Here is an 18552-nt window from a genome sequence, read left to right on the forward strand (position 1 = left end):
GAAGTTTCTACGACAACTCCTTCTATAAGAAGTGCCCTGGTCTAAAACAAACCAAAAAAATAAATACTTAATAGACTACATTGTGCCAACATCGTTCTTTACTTAGGCAGCACTAAATGCTTATGATTGTAAGCACCACTTAAGTATTACGAGTAGAAGGTAATAGCCTCCCTCCAATGTAGGGGAATTTTTGGTCGTTTAAAATTTTAGCGTCGCTCTTTGTTTTCATTTTTAGTTCTTTTCATTTTTTAAGTTGTCCTGCAAAAACATCTATTTGTGTCTTCATTAAAAGAGGGTTGTGCTTGTTTATGAAGCTGTGTCCCTTTACCTTCATCCCAAAAATTTCAAACTTTGTTTTATATGAAATAAGTTTTTAATGTAGTTTTACTTTGTTGCGTTGCAATGTCTTGTACTGATGGAAAAGGAGATTAGACATTATGATTAGTTTTAAATAAGCCCATAGTCGTTTTCCTATGAACTTCTGCTCTACATGGTAACCTCTGGATGAAGAAGTTACACAAGACTGTTAACAATGGTAAATGTGATTTTCTTTCGTCCTCAAGATGGGAGATTGGAAATATGCATTTGAAGGCTATCAACTCTGACGATTCCAATTATGCGCTTATACATCAATTTTCTACCGCTTTCGAGGGGTTTCAGGCTCTATCAAAAATTTCAAAATACTAGTTCCAGCTGTAACTAGGGTAGTTTGCTTACATAATTTTCAGCTTCTGCTGCTTGGGCTGTGCTTGTCACGTAGTCACCAAGGGCGAATTTTTTCAACTTGACTAAAAGACCTATATTAGAATTTTGGTCTGATACTATTTTATGTTGCAGACCTAGCCCGTGATACTTGAGGAGTTGAAAGTCATGTATATTGAACTCTAATCGACTTTGGCTCTTGAAAAGAACACAATCACTTCGGAACTTGCGGTCAAATGGGCCCCTCTCTAACTTTATATGACTATTGCTTCTATCGTGACCCCCTGGTGGAAAAAATGCCAGGGAGATGCATCACTCTACTACCAAGTCAGCATTATTCCTTTGGGAGCAAGATTGCACCCAAGACCAATTTTCTTCGAACAACTATTTTCTGGGTAGTAATCCAAGAATTCTCATTTTTGTACAAAATACTTTTCTCCTTTTTGCAATGCTAGTTTTTCTTATATTTGCAACACTGGTGTTTGTTTTTAAAATTTAACCGTAATGGACTAAATTGTGCTGTATTCCACGGGTGTCCATGCAGAGGAATGGGGGGGGGGCAAAATATATTATCTCAAAATCTAGGGGGGTGTTATTTTTTTATGAAAATAGTACGCGGAATATTTGCTTAAATAAATATGTATGCAAATAGCTATTTAAGACATTGCTTGAGCCAAAGCATATTTTCAAAAATCTTGATTATGCGAGGATAGTTTTCTTTTCTAGTAGTATATTCAAAAAAATTCATTTCTGTTTATTCAATCTCAAAATTAACACTTGTCATGAACTACATCATCTTTTCATGATTTCTAATAGACACCTTGTGCAATGGATAAGGTCTAGATGGAACAATATTTTGTGAATGTATACTTGGGGCTGTATTCTGTTGAGGTTGTGCTATGGCTTGCTTGTTCTGATGAAGTATCGCTGAAGATGGTTTGTTGTTTTTGGCCAGGATCATAGGTGGTGGAGCCTTCATTGGGTTGTGTTTCATTGGAAGCTGATGTATGGGCTGTTTATTTATTAGCTGTTGTATGTTTTGTGTCATTGGAGGCTGTTGTAGTGCTTGCTTCACTGGCTGATCAGGTATTTCCGGAATTGTCGGTATTGGTTTGATAGGAGGCACAAGCAAGGCATTAAGAATGTTACCTGAAAAATATTGTGAGTATTATAATTTATTATAAATATCTTCCAATTTTCAATACATATTAAATAATATATCTTTAAAGTAAGTGAACTTTATTAAAAATGTAGCTCTTCCATGTGAATATAGAGCAAATTTAAATCTTAAAAAGAGCAGAAACTTAACCTACTACTACTACTGCTAATAATAACTCACTGCAGCACCAAGCCGCCTAAGGCCAACACAGCTACACATGCTCCTCCTCCAACCTAATCTATTCAAGGCCTCCCTCTTTACACCCTCCCAGGTAGTTCCCATTTCCTTTAAATCTTTATTCATGACATCTTCAACACCCAGAAAAGGACGACCTGTTTTCCGTGTAGCCCCAGACAGTTGGCCAAAAAGGACAATCTTTGGCACAGGACAATCATCCTTCATCCGCAGAACGTGGCCTAGTCATCTCAACCTTTCTTTCATTATAGCCCTAGAAATCGGGATTGAACCACATTTTTCGTACAGCCTACTGTTTGAAATATGGTCAGTCAACCGGGTACCCAGAACAATCCGTAGGCAATTTCTCTGGAAAACATCTAGTAAATTTTCATCTGCTTTTCGGAGCGCCCATGCTTCAGAGCCATATTTGACCACTGTCATCACTGTTGCTTCTAATATTTTAATCTTGGTTTACAGACTTATCTTACTATTCTTCCAAACTATTTTTAACTGTGAAAAAAACACCCTGAGCCTTAGCTATTCTACTTTTAACATCTTAACTGCTCCCACCGTCTTTACTAATAATACTACCAAGGTAAGTGAAGCTGCCAACCTTATCAATCTTTTTGTTACCCAATGTCACCTTTTCATCTTCACTTATTCCTAGCCTTAGTGGCTTAGTCTTCTTCACATTAATTTTCAAGCCTATTCTAGCACTTTGAAGTCGCGAAACCTCTTAAAGTTCATTCATTTTGCTCACACTTTCATCTAATATGCTTAAATCATCAGCATAATCTAAGTCCAGGAGCGTTTTTCCTCCCCATTTGATTCCATGTTTTCCAATTGCCTTTCCTGTGCTCCTTAAAACGAAGTCCATCAAAATGATCCATATAAAGGGGGATAGAACACAACCCTGCTTAACTCCTGATTTAATACAAAAAATTGTTGATAACCTCATTTCCTACCTTAACCGCAGCAGTATTATCAAACAGTTCGTGATAACGAACTGTAGTAAGGAGCGACCCGGCTCAATAGTAACCAAAACTCTAACAAATTGAGTTTTGATATCAATAGCTACAACAAAAGAATCGCATTTTAATGCTGATTTTAAATATATAAGTTTTATCAAGTTTAGTCTTACCCATCAAAAGTTACGAGCCTGAGAAAATTTGCCTTATTTAGGAAAATAGGAGGAAACACCCCCTAAAAGTCTTAGGATATTAACAAAAATGACACCATCAGATTCAGCGTATCAGAGAACCCTACTGTATAAGTTTCAAGCTCCTATCTGCAAAAATGTGGAATTTTGTATTTTTTGCCAGAAGACAAATCACGGGTGCGTGTTTATTTGTTTGTTCTTTTTTTATTTTATTTTTTTCTTTTCCCCAGGGGTCATCGTATCGACCAAGTGGTCCTAGAATGTCGCAAGAGGGCTCATTCTAACGGAAATGAAAAGTTCTAGTGCCCTTTTTAAGTGACCAAAAAAATTGGAGGGCATCTAGGCCCCCTCCCACGCTCATTTTTTCCCAAAGTCAACGGATCAAAATTTTGAGATAGCCATTTTGTTCAGCATAGTCGAAAACCATAATAACTATGTCTTTGGGGATGACTTACTCCCCCACAATCCCTGGGGGAGGGGCTGCAAGTTACAAACTTTGACCAGTGTTTACATATAGTAATGGTTATTGGGAAGTGTACAGACGTTTTCAGGGGGATTTTATTTTGTTTGGGGGTGGGGCTGAGGAGAGGGGGCTATGTTGGAGGATCTTTCCTTGGAGGAATCTGTCATGGGGAAGAAAAATTCAATGACAAGGGCGCAGGATTCTCTATCATTACTATAAGAAAACAATGAAAAATAAACATGAAAACTTTTTTCAAATGAAAGGAAGAAGTAGCATTGAAACTTAAAACGAACAGAGGTTATTACGCATATGAGGGGTTCTAAAAATACTTTAGCATAAAGAGCAAGGTATTTAGGAGGAGATAAATACCTTGCTCTTTATGCTAAAGTATTTTTAGTAATTTCAACTATTTATTCTACGGCCTTTCTGATTCAGGGGTCATTCTTAAAGAATTGGGACAAAACTTACGATTTAGTGTAAAGAGTGAGGTATTAACGAGGGCACAAACCCCCTCGTATACATAATAAAAATATAAGGTTATGAAAGTTTGTTACATAAGTTAATTCTTAAGTTACGTATATTTTTTACTAATAAAGACGTTCGTTAAAAATTAAAAGTTCTAATTGCCTTTTTAAGTAACCGAAAAATTGGAGAGCAACTAGGCCTTCTTCTCCACACCTTATTTCTCAAAATCGTCTGATCAAAACTAAGAGAAAGCCATTTAGCCAAAAAAAGAATTAATATACAAATTTCATTTTAATAATTTATGTGTGGAGAGCCAAAACCAAACATGCATTAATTCAAAAACGTTCAGAAATTAAATAAAAAAAACTAATTTTTTTAGCTGAAAGTAAGGAGCGACATTAAAACTTAAAACGAACAGAAATTACTCCGTATATGAAATGAGTTGTCCCCTCCGCAATCCCTCGCTCTTTACACTAAAGTTTGACTCTTTGCCACAATTCTACTTTTTAAAACAATTAAAAGCTTTAGCGTAAAGAGCGAGGGATTGCGGAGGGGACAACTCATTTCATATACGGAGTAATTTCTGTTCGTTTTAAGTTTTAATGTCGCTCCTTACTTTCAGCTAAAAAAATTAGTTTTTTTTATTTAATTGTCGTACATAGCACAAATCACTTTAATGTATATACCTACGATATAAATTCACTCAAAGCGTGGATTGGCTATGACACATACGGTAATCTTAGCAGTCTTGGATTTGAACCTTCTAAAGGGGGGACAAAAGTATTAACTGCCAATTCTAATCAAGTTTATCTAATTGAGGTTCATTTTATGGCTGCAGAAAACGAAAGCAGAAAACTAAAGCCCCACCTTCAAGAGACCCGACTGAGTGCGGACACCGCACTAAAGTAAAGCTTTTGATTAGGTTTTGTTGAATGAATTTCATGTTCCGTAGACCCGCCTAGTAACTTGGCTGACGAAGCGGGATTTTGAGAGCCCAATTCCCTGAAGGGTCCAGTCGCCCTCCTGAAGAGGTCAGACTAGGTATAGCTCGTAAAATGGCAAGATTTTAGCGTAGGTACTCTAAATCCAACCAAGTTTGGATCTTCTTCTGACAGATACGCTGATGATAAGGATTTAGCCTCCCCTTTCCACCCGATTCCCTCCCCCATTAACATTGAATAAATCATGGGATCTGAAAAGTTTAGGCTAGGATATTTATAGTTGATTCTGACTAATTTTGGCTAAGATCCGACGACTTCTTCTGAGAAATGCCTTCCCAGCAAGAAATTAGGGATTCCCTTCGTCCTCTCCCGCAAAGTTCCAATGGTCAGTGACTTCGAAGAGGCACAAATAGCAGCGTTGCTATTTCTACCCTTTAATTTCTACCCTTGGCTCTTGCCAAGTTTCACAGAATGGAATTACATTCTGGGATAAACGAACAGAAATTACTCCGTATATGAAATGGGCTGTTCCCTCTTCAACACCCCGCTCTTTATACGCTAAAGTTTGACTCTTTATCTCGACTCTACTTTTTAAAACAGTAAAAAACTTCAGCGTAAAGAGCGGGGTGTTGAGAAGGGAACAACTCCTTTCATATACGGAGTAATTTCTGTTTATTTTAAGTTTTAATGTCGCTTCTTACTTTCGGTTAAAAATACTTGCTTTTTTATTTAATTTATGAATGTTTTTGAATCAATGCATGGTTTGATTTTTGCTTTCCGCACATGAATAATTAAAACGAAATTTGTATTTTAATTTTTTGGCTCAATGGCTTTCTCTTAGTTTTGATCAGACGATTTTGAGAAAAAGGGGTGGGGGAGGAGGCCTAGTTGCCCTCCAGTCTTTTGGTTACTTAAAAAGGCATCTAGAACTTCTAATTTTTACGAGTGATTTTATTAGTAAAAAGTATACGTAACTTGCGAATTAACTTACGTAACGAACTTCTATATTCGTATAGTTTTATTACGTATATGAGAGGGTTTGCCCCCTCATTAATACCTCGCTCTTTGCACTAAAGCTTAAATTTTGTTTCAATTCTTTAAGAATGACCCCTGAATCACAAAGGCAGTAGAATAAATAGTTGAAATTACTAAAAATACTTTAGCTTAAAGAGCGAGGTATTTAGAAGGAGATGAGCCCCTCATATGTGTAATAATTTCTGTTTGTTTTAAGTTTTAATGCTGGTCCTTACTTTCAGTAGAAAAACCCTTTTCATATCTTTTTTCATTGTTTTATTTATAATAATGCTAGAAAATCCTGCGCCCCCATCATGGAAATTATCTTCCCCCAAAACAAATTCCTCCATGGAAAGATACTCCCACGTAACCCCTCCTCCCCCCGAAAAAATCCTCCAGAAAATGTGTGTACACTTCCCAATAGCCATTACTATATGTAAACGCTGGTCAAAGTTTGCAACTTGCTGCCCCTCCCCCGGGGAATGTGAGGGAGTAAGTCGTCCCCAAAGACATATTTATTAGGTTTTTCGACAATGTTGAACAAAATGGCTATCTCAATATTTTGATTCGTTGACTTTGGGACAAAATGAGCGTGGGAAGGGGCCTAGGTGCCCTCCAATTTTCTTGTCACTTAAAAAGGGCAATAGAACTTTTAATTTCCGTTGGAATGAGCCCTCTTGCGAGATTCTGGGACCCCTGGGTCGGTTCGATCACGCCTGGGAAAAAAAACAAATAAACACGCACCCGGGATTCTGGCAAACCGTGATTCGTGGTCTTCTGGCAAAAACTACGATATTCCACATTTTTGTAGATAGGAGCTCTAAACTTCTAGAGTGGGGTTCTCTGATACGCTGAATGCGATGGTTTGATTATTGTTGAAATTCTATGACTTTTAGGAGGTGTTTCCCTCTGTTTTCCAAAACAAGGCAAATTTTCTCAGGCTCGTAACTTTTGATTGTTAATATTAAATTTTATGAAACTTATATTTTTAAAATCAACATAAAATTCTGATTCTCAAAATTTTCTCTCTACGTCAAATATTTCATATTTGTAAACTACTATATGTCAATTTTTGACTATTTATAGGAGAATAACAACTAGAATACTATTGAGCAGGATTAGAAGTATTTATTCTTATGCGATCAAAATAATTAAAGCGATCAAAAATAAAAAAAAAGTAATGTAATTATCAAATATTTACTAAATAGCTATAGAATAATTATTAGGATAAGTATGAGAACGACCAGATTCATATTCAAGAATCTATTTATGTATGAGATGGAGGGATAAAAAGAATTCAATAAGCTGGTGGATTAGACTAACGGAACATAAAAGAAAAAAGTAGTTTGGGAAAACCTTGAGAAAGTCCTTAGTTTCGTGAGTCCAGAGCCGAAAGTCCTTCGGTAGGGTGGCCGGTTTACAATCGTCAACTGTTAGAAGTGAATATGACCAACTCGATGGAATATTCATGCTGAATAGATTAGTGAAGTCTATTTTTAGGTTTTCCAGTTCTTAACATACTTTTACCCTTAAAGTTTGAATCTTGTATTTTTCCTCTTATTGAACGATAGACGCAATGCAGAGGAAAGTAAAAAAAAATCAATGTACTAAAGGAAAGGTATAGATAAGTACAAATTGAAGAAAGATTTATCAAGAGCCAGTGGCAGTGATTGGGAGGAGGGGGCTTTTACTTCTAAATTTTTCGCCTCCCCCCCCTCGCCGATTTTGAAAAATACCTTTGGGTGACAATTTTGTTAAAAAAAATATCTCTTCTGGTATCTTCATTGAAAAACGACAAATTTACCCCCCCCCCCCTAGAAATTGAGAAATAGATTTTTGTCCCCCCACTCTATGAAAAATACGTTTTACCTCCCTCCTCATAAATTATTGTGATTTGACTTTCAAACAGTTCGTCGCAACGAACTGTAGTAAGGAGCGATCCGGCTCAATAGTAACCAAAACTCTAAAAAATTGAATTTTGATATCAATAGCTACATCAAAGAATCGCATTTTAGTGCTGATTTTAAATATATAAGTTTCATCAAGTTTAGTCTTACCATTCAAAAGTTACGAGCCTGAGAAAATTTGCCTTATTTAGGAAAAATGGGGGAAACACCCCCTAAAAATCGTAGGATCTTAACGAAAATGGCACCATCAGATTCAGCGTATCAGAGAACCCTACTGTAGAAGTTTCAAGCTCCTATCTAAAAAAATGTGGAATTTTGTATTTTTTGCCAGAAGACAAATCACGGGTGCGTGTTTATTTGTTAGTTTTTCTTTTCCAGGGGTCATCGTATCGACCAAGTGGTCCTATAATGTCGCAAGCGGGCTCATTCTAACGGAAATGAGAAGTTCTAGTGCCCTTTTTAAGTGACCTATTGAGCGACCCGGCTCAATAGCAACCAAAACTCTAAAAAATGGGGTTTTGATATCAATAGATACATCAAAAGAATTGCATTTAATGCTGATTTTAAATATATAAGTTTAATCAAGTTTAGTCTTACCCATCAAAAGTTACGAGCCTGAGAAAATTTGCCTTATTTTAAAAAAATAGGGGGAAACAACCCCTAAAAGTCAGAGAATCTTAACGAAAATCACACCATTAGATTCAGTGTATCAGAGAACCCTATTCTAGAAGTTTCGAGCTCCTATCTACAAAAATGTGGAATTTCGTATTTTTTGCCAGAAGACAAATCACGGGTGCGTGTTTATTTTTATTTTATTTTTTTTCCAGGGGTCATCGTATCGACCAAGTGGTGCTAGAATGTCGCAAGAGGGATCATTCTAACGGAAATGAAAAGTTCTAGTGCCCTTTTTAAGTGACCCAAAAAATTGGAGGGCACCTAGGCCCCCTCCCACACTCATTTTTTCTCCAAAGTCAACGGATCAAAATTTTGAGATAGCCATTTTGTTTTGCATAGTCAAAAACCATAATAACTATGTCTTTGGGAATGACTTACTCCCCCACAGTCCCTGGGGGAGGGGCTGCAGGTTACAAACTTCGGCCAGTGTTTATAATAATGGTTAATGGGAAGTGTACAGCGTTTTCAGGGGGATTTTTTTGGGTTGGAGGGGGAGAAGTTGAGGGGGGTTACGTGGGAGGATCCTTCCATGGAGGAATTTGTCATGGGGGAAGAGAATTTCAATGAAGCGGGCACAGGACTTTCTAGCATTATTAAAAAAAAAAAACAATGAAAAAATAAATATGAAGTTTTTTCAACTGAAAGTAAGGAGCAGCATTAAAACTTAAAACGAACAGAAATTATTACGCCTATGAGGGGTTCTCCTCCACGTAATACCTCAACGGATCAAAATTTTGAGATAGCCATTTTGTTTTGCATAGTCAAAAACCATAATAACTATGTCTTTGGGAATGGCTTACTCCCCCACAGTCCCTGGGGGAGGGGCTGCAAGTTACAAACTTCGGCCAGTGTTTACATATAATAATGGTTACTGGGAAGTGTACAGCGTTTTCAGGGATTTTTTTTTGGTTTTGGGGGTGGGGTTGAGGGAAGGGAGCTATGTGGGAGGATCTTTCCATGGAGAATATGTCATGGGGGACCAGAAATTCAATGAAAAGGGCGCAGGATTTTCTAAAATTACTATAAAAAAAACAATGAAAAAATAAACATGGAAATGTTTTTTCAATTGAAAGCAAGGAGTAGCATTGAAACTTAAAATGAACAGAGATTATAACGAATATGAGGGGTTCTAAAAATACTTTAGCATAAAGAGCGAGGTATTTAGGAGGAGATAAATACCTCGCTCTTTATGCTATAGTATTTTTAGTAATTTCAACTATTTACTCTACGGCCTCTCAGATTCAGGGGTCATTCTTAAAGAATTGGGACAAAACTTACAATATAGTGCAAAGAGCGAGGTATTAACGAGGGTACAAACCCCCCCCATATACATAATAAAAATTTAAGAATTTAAAAGTTTGTTACGTAAGCTAATTCTTAAGTTACGTATATTGTTTACTAATAAAAACATTCGTTAAAAATTAAAATTTATAGTTGCCTTTTTATGTAACCGAAAAATTGTAGGGCAACTAGGCTTTCCCCACCCCTTATTTCTCAAAATCGTCTGATCAAAACTAAGAGAAAGCCATTTAGCCAAAAAAGGAATTAATATGCAAATTTCATTTTAATAATTTATGTGTGGAGAGCCAAAATCAAACATGCATTAATTCAAAAACGTTCAGGAATTGCATAAAAAAAACTAGTTTTTTTAACTGAAAGTAAGGAGCGACATTAAAATTTAAAACGAACAGAAATTACTCCGTATATGAAGTGGGTTGTCCCCTCCGCAATCCCTTGCTCTTTACGTTAAAGTTTGACGCTTTGCCAAAATTCTGCTTTTTAAAACAATTAAAAACTTTAGCGTAAAGAGCAAGACATTGCGGAGGGGACAACCCATTTCATATACGGAGTAATTTCTGTTCGTTTTAAGTTTTAATGTCGCTCCGTACTTTCAGTTAAAAAAACTAGTTTTTTTTATGTAATACAGTCAAGAACAGTAATTCTACCCCAATATAAATGAACGTATGCTGTAATCAATGCAGAACTAACGGCAATAAAAGGAAAACTTGTTTCTTAAAATAGCAGAGTAAAGTATGAAGACTGACTTACCCATAATTTCTGGAGTAGCCAAGTTAAGTGCCTGCTGGAACCCAGCAGGGCCAGGCACTGGAACAAAAGGCATAGGCAAAGCATTCAAAATTGCATCCAACGGATTTGTAATAGGAATTGTCAAGACACTAGTAGTCGCAATACCAAGAACATCAGTTGGAAGAAGTGTTGCTGTAAAAGAGTTTGAAGCTCCAACTGCTGGTAGCGTAGGGTTTAGCAGAGCTCCTATAGTTTGTGACATGGTCGTAATGATGGTAATAGCTAAGGTTGCAATAAGCACTATTCCGCTTGAAATGATTATATACCCAGTAAGTGGGTCTGGGAATTGGAGAAGAAATCGAAAGTCTGGTGGCACCAGTTCTTTCAGCCATGATGAAAATGTAAGACCTGCCGTGTTTAAAGCTGCCTCTGTCATTCTGAGTAAAAATTGTTTATCTTGTACATCAACACAGCTACGAAATGCACTTCATAGAATATTTACTTCCAGTGTAACCCACAGATTTATTACTACCAAAACTATTGAAGCTATTTGGTGTAATCTAACCTAATTTAGCTGTATTCAAATGTCTTTTTTATCAGTATTAATCTTTTAACAATTAATAAACCTAGTCTATCATCAAAAACATGACTCTACTTCTGATGTTTTAATTATCCTTAATTATGGCTAAAAGTGAAATATATTAAGTCACAGTAAATTGACATATATAAGTCATTCATTGATGCATTCCTAGATTACTTGCATATTATTCCATTTCCGATAAGCCCTTGAATAGATTAGGGAGAAAAAAATAATCTGGGGTACAAACATGTTATTTTTAAAAGTAAGATGTAATAGGCCTCGGATCAGTGTAGGCTTCTACCTTCTGGCCTGGCTTCCTCACAACGCACAATTTTCAAATAGTTTGACTATTTACTTTGGTGACAATAGTTCTTCTGAAAAATACTATCGAATATGGCTTTGAAGGTACTAATATATACAAAATGAGTTTATTAAAATCCTAAATTTTTATTGTTTTTTAACTTTATTTGAGGTACCTTCAAGTTTCGTCATAAAATGATTTTTGTCGAAGATTACATACATTAAAATATTGTGTTTAATTTATATATATATATATATATATATATATATATTAAATGGCTTTTCTTTTCCCAAACAGTTCATGGTAAAGGAATGCAAGCAAGGAGTGATTCAGCCCAATAGTAACCGGAACTCTAAAAATCTAATATATTGATAACGAAACAGCCCTAAAAAGTCAAATGATATTATAAAAATCAGGTCAAAGGATTCAGTATATCAGAGAACCTACTTTAGAGGTGTCAAGCTCCTATCTGCAAACATATGGAATTTTATATTTTGTGGCAGAAAAAAGATCACAGATGTGTTTATATTTTCCCCCAGGGGTGTTCACATCCGAACCAATCTTTAGAAAATCATAATAGGGTCCAACAAGTGACCAAAAGGAATGGGGGGGTTGCAGCTAGCTCCCGTCCTACGTCCCCTTTTTCCAAAGAATTTCGATAAACGCTTTGAGATAGCCATTTGATTCAGCACACTAAAAAATTTCAATAATTATGCCATTTGCGATGACATGACCCCAATAATTTCTGTAGAATGGCTGTAAATTTTACAGTTTGCTTATTGTTCACATATAGTATTTATTGTTAGGAAATATGCAGATATTATTTCCGTTGAGATGATTTTAAAAATCAGGTCAACAGATTCAGTATATCAGAGAACCTACTTTAGAGGTTTTTTTCCCCCAGGGGTGACTACATCCAACCAGTGGCCCTAGAAAACCATAATAGGGTTCAACGGAAATAGAAAGAAATTCTATTGGTTTTTTAAGTGACTTCTTAAGGAATGGGGGGGGGCATCTAGCTCCTGTCCTACGTCATTTTTTCCCAAAAAATTCCGATAAACAATTTGAAGTAGTCATTTGATTCAGCAAACTTTAAAAGCCCAATAATTATGCCATTTGGGATGACATGACCCCAATAATCACTGGGAAATGGCTATAAGTTTCACAGTTTGCCTATTGTTTCCATATAGTATTTATTGATGGGAAATATGCAGATATTATTTTAGGGTGATTTTCCGTGAGGAATTTTACTAAGGAAATCTTACACGGGGGATAGGGATTTACTTGCATGATTTGAAAAACGGTCAAAAATTAACACAAAGAAGTTTTCTAACTAGAAGCAAGGGGCAACATTAAAACTTGAAAGGGAGTGAAATTATTCTGTATATGAGGGAAGCTAGTCTTCTCAAACCTCGCTCTTGACGCTAAAGTTAGATTTTATTTTGCGCAATTATTCAAGAAAGACTACTCAAACACACTAGGCCGCTATGTTTCAATAAGACGAATTTTTATAGAGCCTGGAAACTTTAATGTAAAGAGCAGCTCCCCTCGAATACGGAATAATTTTTCTTCATTTTAAGTTTTGATGTCGCTCTTTACTTTCAGTTGACTTGTTTTTTATCTGACCAAAAAATGAATTCAAGAAAAGCATTTGCTGTGCCTTTCTATATCAAGTGGTGAAAATATATATTTGTTTTTGTGTTATGAGTTATTTTTTAGATTTGTTTTTGTGTTATGAACTTTCAAAAACATGGATGATATAGCTTTCAAAGATATAGGGGTGGGGGTGAGTTTATTCGAGAAGAATAACGATGATATACTTCTGTCTTTCTTAGCTCCAATGTCACTGAAGAATAAGTCAGTTTTTGTTTTATTGTTCATCTTAATGCTGCTATCTCACTTCATGTAGCTAGCACTTCCCCTAATATATACGTATTATTTTGTTAATGTGTTATTTTGTTTGAAATTAGTATAATGTTACCTTAACGTTTAGTATATTCTTAATTCAAAGCCTACTAGATATATATTCAAAATAGGCAATTTTACTTTAAATGGTTTAGGGGCCCAAAAATAGGATTGTATTTATTTATTTGTATCTGGTTGTTTATTGTGCTTAATTGAATGTCCGAAATCTGTTTAATGTGGAAATTTACCAGTGAATGTCCAAAATTCCCTTTTCTCTGCTTCGATTCAATTAGTTTTGCGAATCAGCTTTTTCAGTCTTATGCAAGTTTTGATGGTAAAGGTTAAAGACAGGATATGTTAGGTGAAATTAGGTTATAAATCTCAGAAATGGGTTAAAAACCCAACCTATCACCTTCAAACCTTGCATTAAAATGAAAAAGTTGACTGGCAACGCTTATTAAATCCAAGGAGAAAAAAGGTATTTCAGACATTAATCGGCTATTACGAACGTAAGCAAGGAGCGATGCGGCTTACCCGAAACTTAAAATACAAAATTTTGATAGCAATAGATACATCAAAAGAATCAACCTATACTGATTCCAAATATATGAGATTCATCAAGTTTAGTGTTACTTATCAAAAGCTACAAACCTGGGAAAATTCACCTGATATCTGAAAAGGGGGAAACATCCCCAAAAAATGAAGTATTCTTAAAGGAAACCATACTATCAGATTCAGCGTATTAGAAAATCTTCCTTTAGAAGTTTCATGCTCCTATATACAAAAGCGTAGAATTTTATATTTTCCCAGTAGAAAGATCATGGATACGTGTTCATTTATTTATTCTTGTCTCAGGGGTGATCCTATTGAACCATTGATCCTAAGAGATTGGGAATGGGCTCATTTGATCAGACATAAGGGTTCTAGTTCCTCTTTTTAAGTGGCCGAAAATATTGGAGGGCAGGTAGCCTCCCTCCCACTCCCCTTCTTTCCCTAAAGTCATCAAAAAAAAATTTAGATAGTGTTTTTGTCCAACATAGTCGAAAGATCTGATAACTACGTATTTGATGACTGGACCATGTGGGTGGATTCCCGCCATGACCTGAAAAATGATCAGATATTAAATCAGAAACAAGGTTTTTTTCTAATACAAGTACGCTAAGGAGAAAATTTTCAGACTGAATTTCTAGGGGAGGGGGATTTTAAACTAAGATGTAAATTCTCGGGGGTAAGTTTAGCGTCAGCATTAATGGAGTAGTATCAGTGGTTTGCTACATAGTGTGGAGGGGGCCAGTGTCTGATGTATCAAAAAGAATATTTTTACGTTTATATTTTTTTACTTTTTGTTAATATTCGGGTAAATATAGAGGATGGTCTGGGGAGGGAGCAAGTGTAAATTAATCTTTATACTCCCTTCAATTGGATTGAACCTCAATGTAGGTACTGCTTAGTGACAGCACCCTTCTAATTACACATTCCGTTTAGCACAAAATATTACTTTCACTTTTCTATAGGGACACAATTTGGGGAGGTTGGCGGGGCTCAACTGTTTCAGCAGGAAATTTAGGTTGGTTGGGCGTGAACAAAAGTGGTATCCCTTCTGAGAGTTTATGCGCAGCCCTATCTTATTACTTTAAACACAGCCCTATCCTATTACCTTAAACACCGTGGACCCTCACCATTCCTACGACTATTTAAAGTTGATAGTCCTTCGTATCCAGCTAAAAGCTTCTAGAAGAGTCTCAACAGTTTCTGAAATAATGTATGCATATTTTTTCAAAAATCAGGCAGATTTTCTTGGGGTTCGTAGCTTTTGATATGTAACACTAAACATAATAAATCGTAAGCCAGTTTTTCATTATATCTGTTGATGTTAAAATTCTGTTTTTTAAAGCTTCGGTTACTATTGAGCCGTGTCACTCCTTGCTTAAAGCTCAACCGCGATATGTTTAAACAGTTACTTGTTTATAACTTGTTTGGGGGAAAAATGAGTTTCGGCCTAAATACTATACCTACGCTGACACATTGTGTCGTCTCTCAATTTAATGTTCATAAAGATGGAATGACTTTCAGGTTCTCTTCCATCCTAATTCTGGCGCGTTTGGAAACTATGGAGATGTCGGAGCAGTTCGAATGGGCAAATACAAGGCAGTATTTTACTCAGGTATGTCTACTTTTTGAAATATTGATAGTCAAATTTGAGCATTCCTCTTCAGTAACAACAAAATTTCAAGTACAGTATTTTAATTGCGTTAAATTACTTTTATCGACACCTTAGGTTAATCAAAATTTCGCTTGTTTTTACTAAGTTATCCACATTTTTAACGTTCTTTAATCCATTTTCCCTTATCTTCTTTTTCAGGCGGTGTCGGAAAACTTTTTGTCCAAGTTTTTTAAGAGCTTGGCGCATCGAATATGAATGAAAAACAAAAAGACGTTGAAACCAATTTTAACCAGCCAAACAAAAGGCCTGCTTTAACAAGAAAACCTCAGCTTCCTTACTATCTATGTTTTATAAGGGAGCAATTTTAACTTTAGTTAACTAAAGAGAATAGGGAAAATTTTCCCTATTCCTCAACTTGTCATTCCCGTCATTCCTCAAATTGGTAAGACAGGAGAAGAATCGTTTCTGAATAATAAAAAAAAAATGAAATTTGTGTATTTCTTTTGAACTAAGTAAACATTATCCCTTAAAAAAACGTAGAAAGTGAGGATCGGCCTGAAACGAGGGTTTCTTATCAAAAGAGGTTTGAGTCAAATTTTAAAGCACTCTTGCAACAATGTTCAAAGGAGTTCTATAAATTCTGTAAGCTAGTTTAGAAGGAGAATGCTTCAACATAATTACCAGAATATTTTTGAAATAATTTTGATTTTTTTTTTTGTTAAATGTTGCAATTTGAGAATATTAATACAATGTCAATGGCATACACAAACAATTTTTGAATTGACAAATTTACAACACATTTGCACTGTTTTATTTAATTGTTCTGAGTTTTTAAATAATCAATTAGCTCTATAAAAAGAGAGGTTTAGAAAATGACCACGCCAAAATTAAAGATCAAATCGTGTTATATAGTAAAATGATGTTGAAAGTGTGTATGTATCTAACTGTTCGTGCTAATGAACGGTAAGGTCAAAGGTCATTTTTATAGATAAGAAAGTTTTAGTACGTACACAAAAGAGGTTATGCTAGTTGGCTTAGTCGATCTGTCAGCTCTTATCAAGTTGAGGAATGAACTTTAGGGTGATTCCAGATACATAAAATTCATTAGTTTTAGATTTACCCATTAAAGTTATAGTCATTAGAAAAATGTACTTAAAAAAGGGAAAACCGAAGAGGATATGGTTTTATTGGGAATCACACCATAAATATATCGGGAATTGTCGATAATCTATGGGAGCAAATTAATAACCACCTCCAAGCCCTTGAAGCTGCTATTCGACGTTTGTTCCCAAAATTCTCTGGCCGAGAAGCTGCTTTAATTAGAAATCTGCTTCATGCATCCTTGGATGTTGCCGGTATTCCCTATGATGTAGAGGATTAATTCTTAGAGCTACAAAATGACTCCTTAGCACGTGATAAGTTTAAAGAAAAATCGTTATATCAATTTGGGTGTGCAATACATCACTTATATCCTTAAGTTTCCGCGCTTTCTTTTCGAATTAAATAAAAAACAAGTTTTTTAAATGAAAGTAACGAGCGGCATTAAAACTTAAAACGAACAGAAATTACTCCGTATATGAAAGGGGCTTTTCCTTCTCAACGCCCCGCTCTTTACGCTAAATTTTGACTTTTTCTCTTAACTCTACATTTTAAAACAGTAAAAAACTTTAGCGTAAAGAGCGGGGCGTTGAGAAGGAAAAGCCCCTTTCATATACGGAGTAATTTCTGTTCGTTTTAAGTTTTAATGTCGCTCCTTACTTTCATTTAAAAAACTTTTTTTTTTATTTAATTTCTGAACGTTTTTGAATAAATGCATGTTTTGATTTTGGCTCTCCGCAGAGGAATAATTAAAATGAAATTTGTACATTTATTTTTTTGGCTAAATGGCTTTCTCGTAATTTTGATCGAATGATTTTGAGAAAAAAAGAGCGGGAGAGGAAGCCTAGTTGCCCTCCGATTTTCGTTTAATTAAAAAGGCAACTAGAACTTTTATTTTTTTACGAATCTTTTTATAAGTAAAAGATATACGTAACTTATAAATGAGCTTACGTAAAGAACTTTTGCATTCTCATGTTTTTATTACATATATGAGGGCGTTCGCCCCCTCGTCAGTACCTCGCTCTTTACACTAAAGCTTAAATTTTGTCCCAATTCATTAAGAATGACCCCTGAATCACAAAAGCCGCAGAATAAATAGTTGAAATTACTAAAAATACTTTAGCGTAAAGAGCGAGGTATTAGGAGGAGGTGAGCCCCTCATATGGGTAATAATTTCTGTTCGTTTTAAGTTTTAATGCTGCTACTTACTTCCAGCTGAAAAAAAGCTTTTTCATATTTATTTTTTCATTGTTTTTTTTTTAAGTAATGCTAGTAAATCCTGCGCTCCCTTCATGGAAATTTTCTTCCCCCATGACAAATTCCTCGATGGAAAGTTCCCCCAGCATATCCCCCTCTTCTCAACCCCTGCCTCCAACCAAAAAAAAATCCTCCTGAAAACGCCTGTACACTTCCCAATAACCATTACTATATGTGAGCACTGGTCGAAGTTTTGAACTTGTAACCCCTCCCACGGGTACTGTGGGGGAGTAAGTCGTCCCCAAAGACATAGTTATAAGGTTTTTCGACTACGCTGAATAAAATGGCTATCTCAGAATTTTGATCCGTTGACTTTCACAAAATAATTAGCGTGGGAAGGGGCCTAGGTGCCCTCCAATTTTTTTGGTCACTTAAAAAGGGCACTAGAACTTTTCATTTCCGTTAGAATGAGCCCTCTCGCACCATTCTAGGACAACTGGGTCGATACGATCACCCCTGGGGAAAAAAAACAAAAAACAAACAAACAAACAAACAAATAAACACGCATCCGTGATCTGCCTTCTGGCAAAAAATATAAAATTCTACATTTTTGTAGA

General features: G+C 35.7%; 2 protein-coding genes across 2 annotated transcripts in view; one reads left to right on the forward strand and one right to left on the reverse strand.

Annotated features, from left to right (window-relative positions):
• LOC136039944 (arylsulfatase G-like) overlaps window positions 1–18552 on the forward strand; it is a gene marked incomplete at its 5' end in the record, with an annotated part of 41159 nt that overhangs the window by 19861 nt on the left and 2746 nt on the right. Inside the window, 1 exon segment of the mRNA XM_065723945.1 lies at window positions 15550–15640. Within this exon segment, the coding sequence (XP_065580017.1) occupies window positions 15550–15640 (91 nt within the window).
• On the reverse strand, window positions 1446–11213 carry LOC136040275 (uncharacterized). The gene is made up of 2 exons (XM_065724518.1): window positions 10712–11213; window positions 1446–1851 (listed from the first exon to the last, which is right to left on the reverse strand). Exons 1-2 carry the CDS (start codon window positions 11124–11126, stop codon window positions 1490–1492), a joined length of 777 nt encoding a protein of 258 aa, XP_065580590.1. The 5' UTR covers window positions 11127–11213; the 3' UTR covers window positions 1446–1489.

This window comes from Artemia franciscana, chromosome 20 (genome assembly GCF_032884065.1).
Source record: "Artemia franciscana chromosome 20, ASM3288406v1, whole genome shotgun sequence".
NCBI lineage: Eukaryota > Metazoa > Arthropoda > Branchiopoda > Anostraca > Artemiidae > Artemia > Artemia franciscana.

Coding starts and splice junctions, on each gene's coding strand:
- LOC136040275 (XM_065724518.1), bottom strand. CDS start 11,126: ATGACAGAGGCAGCTTTAAACACGGCAGGTCTTACATTTTCATCATGG. Junction 1,852..10,711: donor GGCTACTCCAGAAATTATGG/GTAAGTCAGTCT, acceptor AATATTTTTCAG/GTAACATTCTTAATGCCTTG.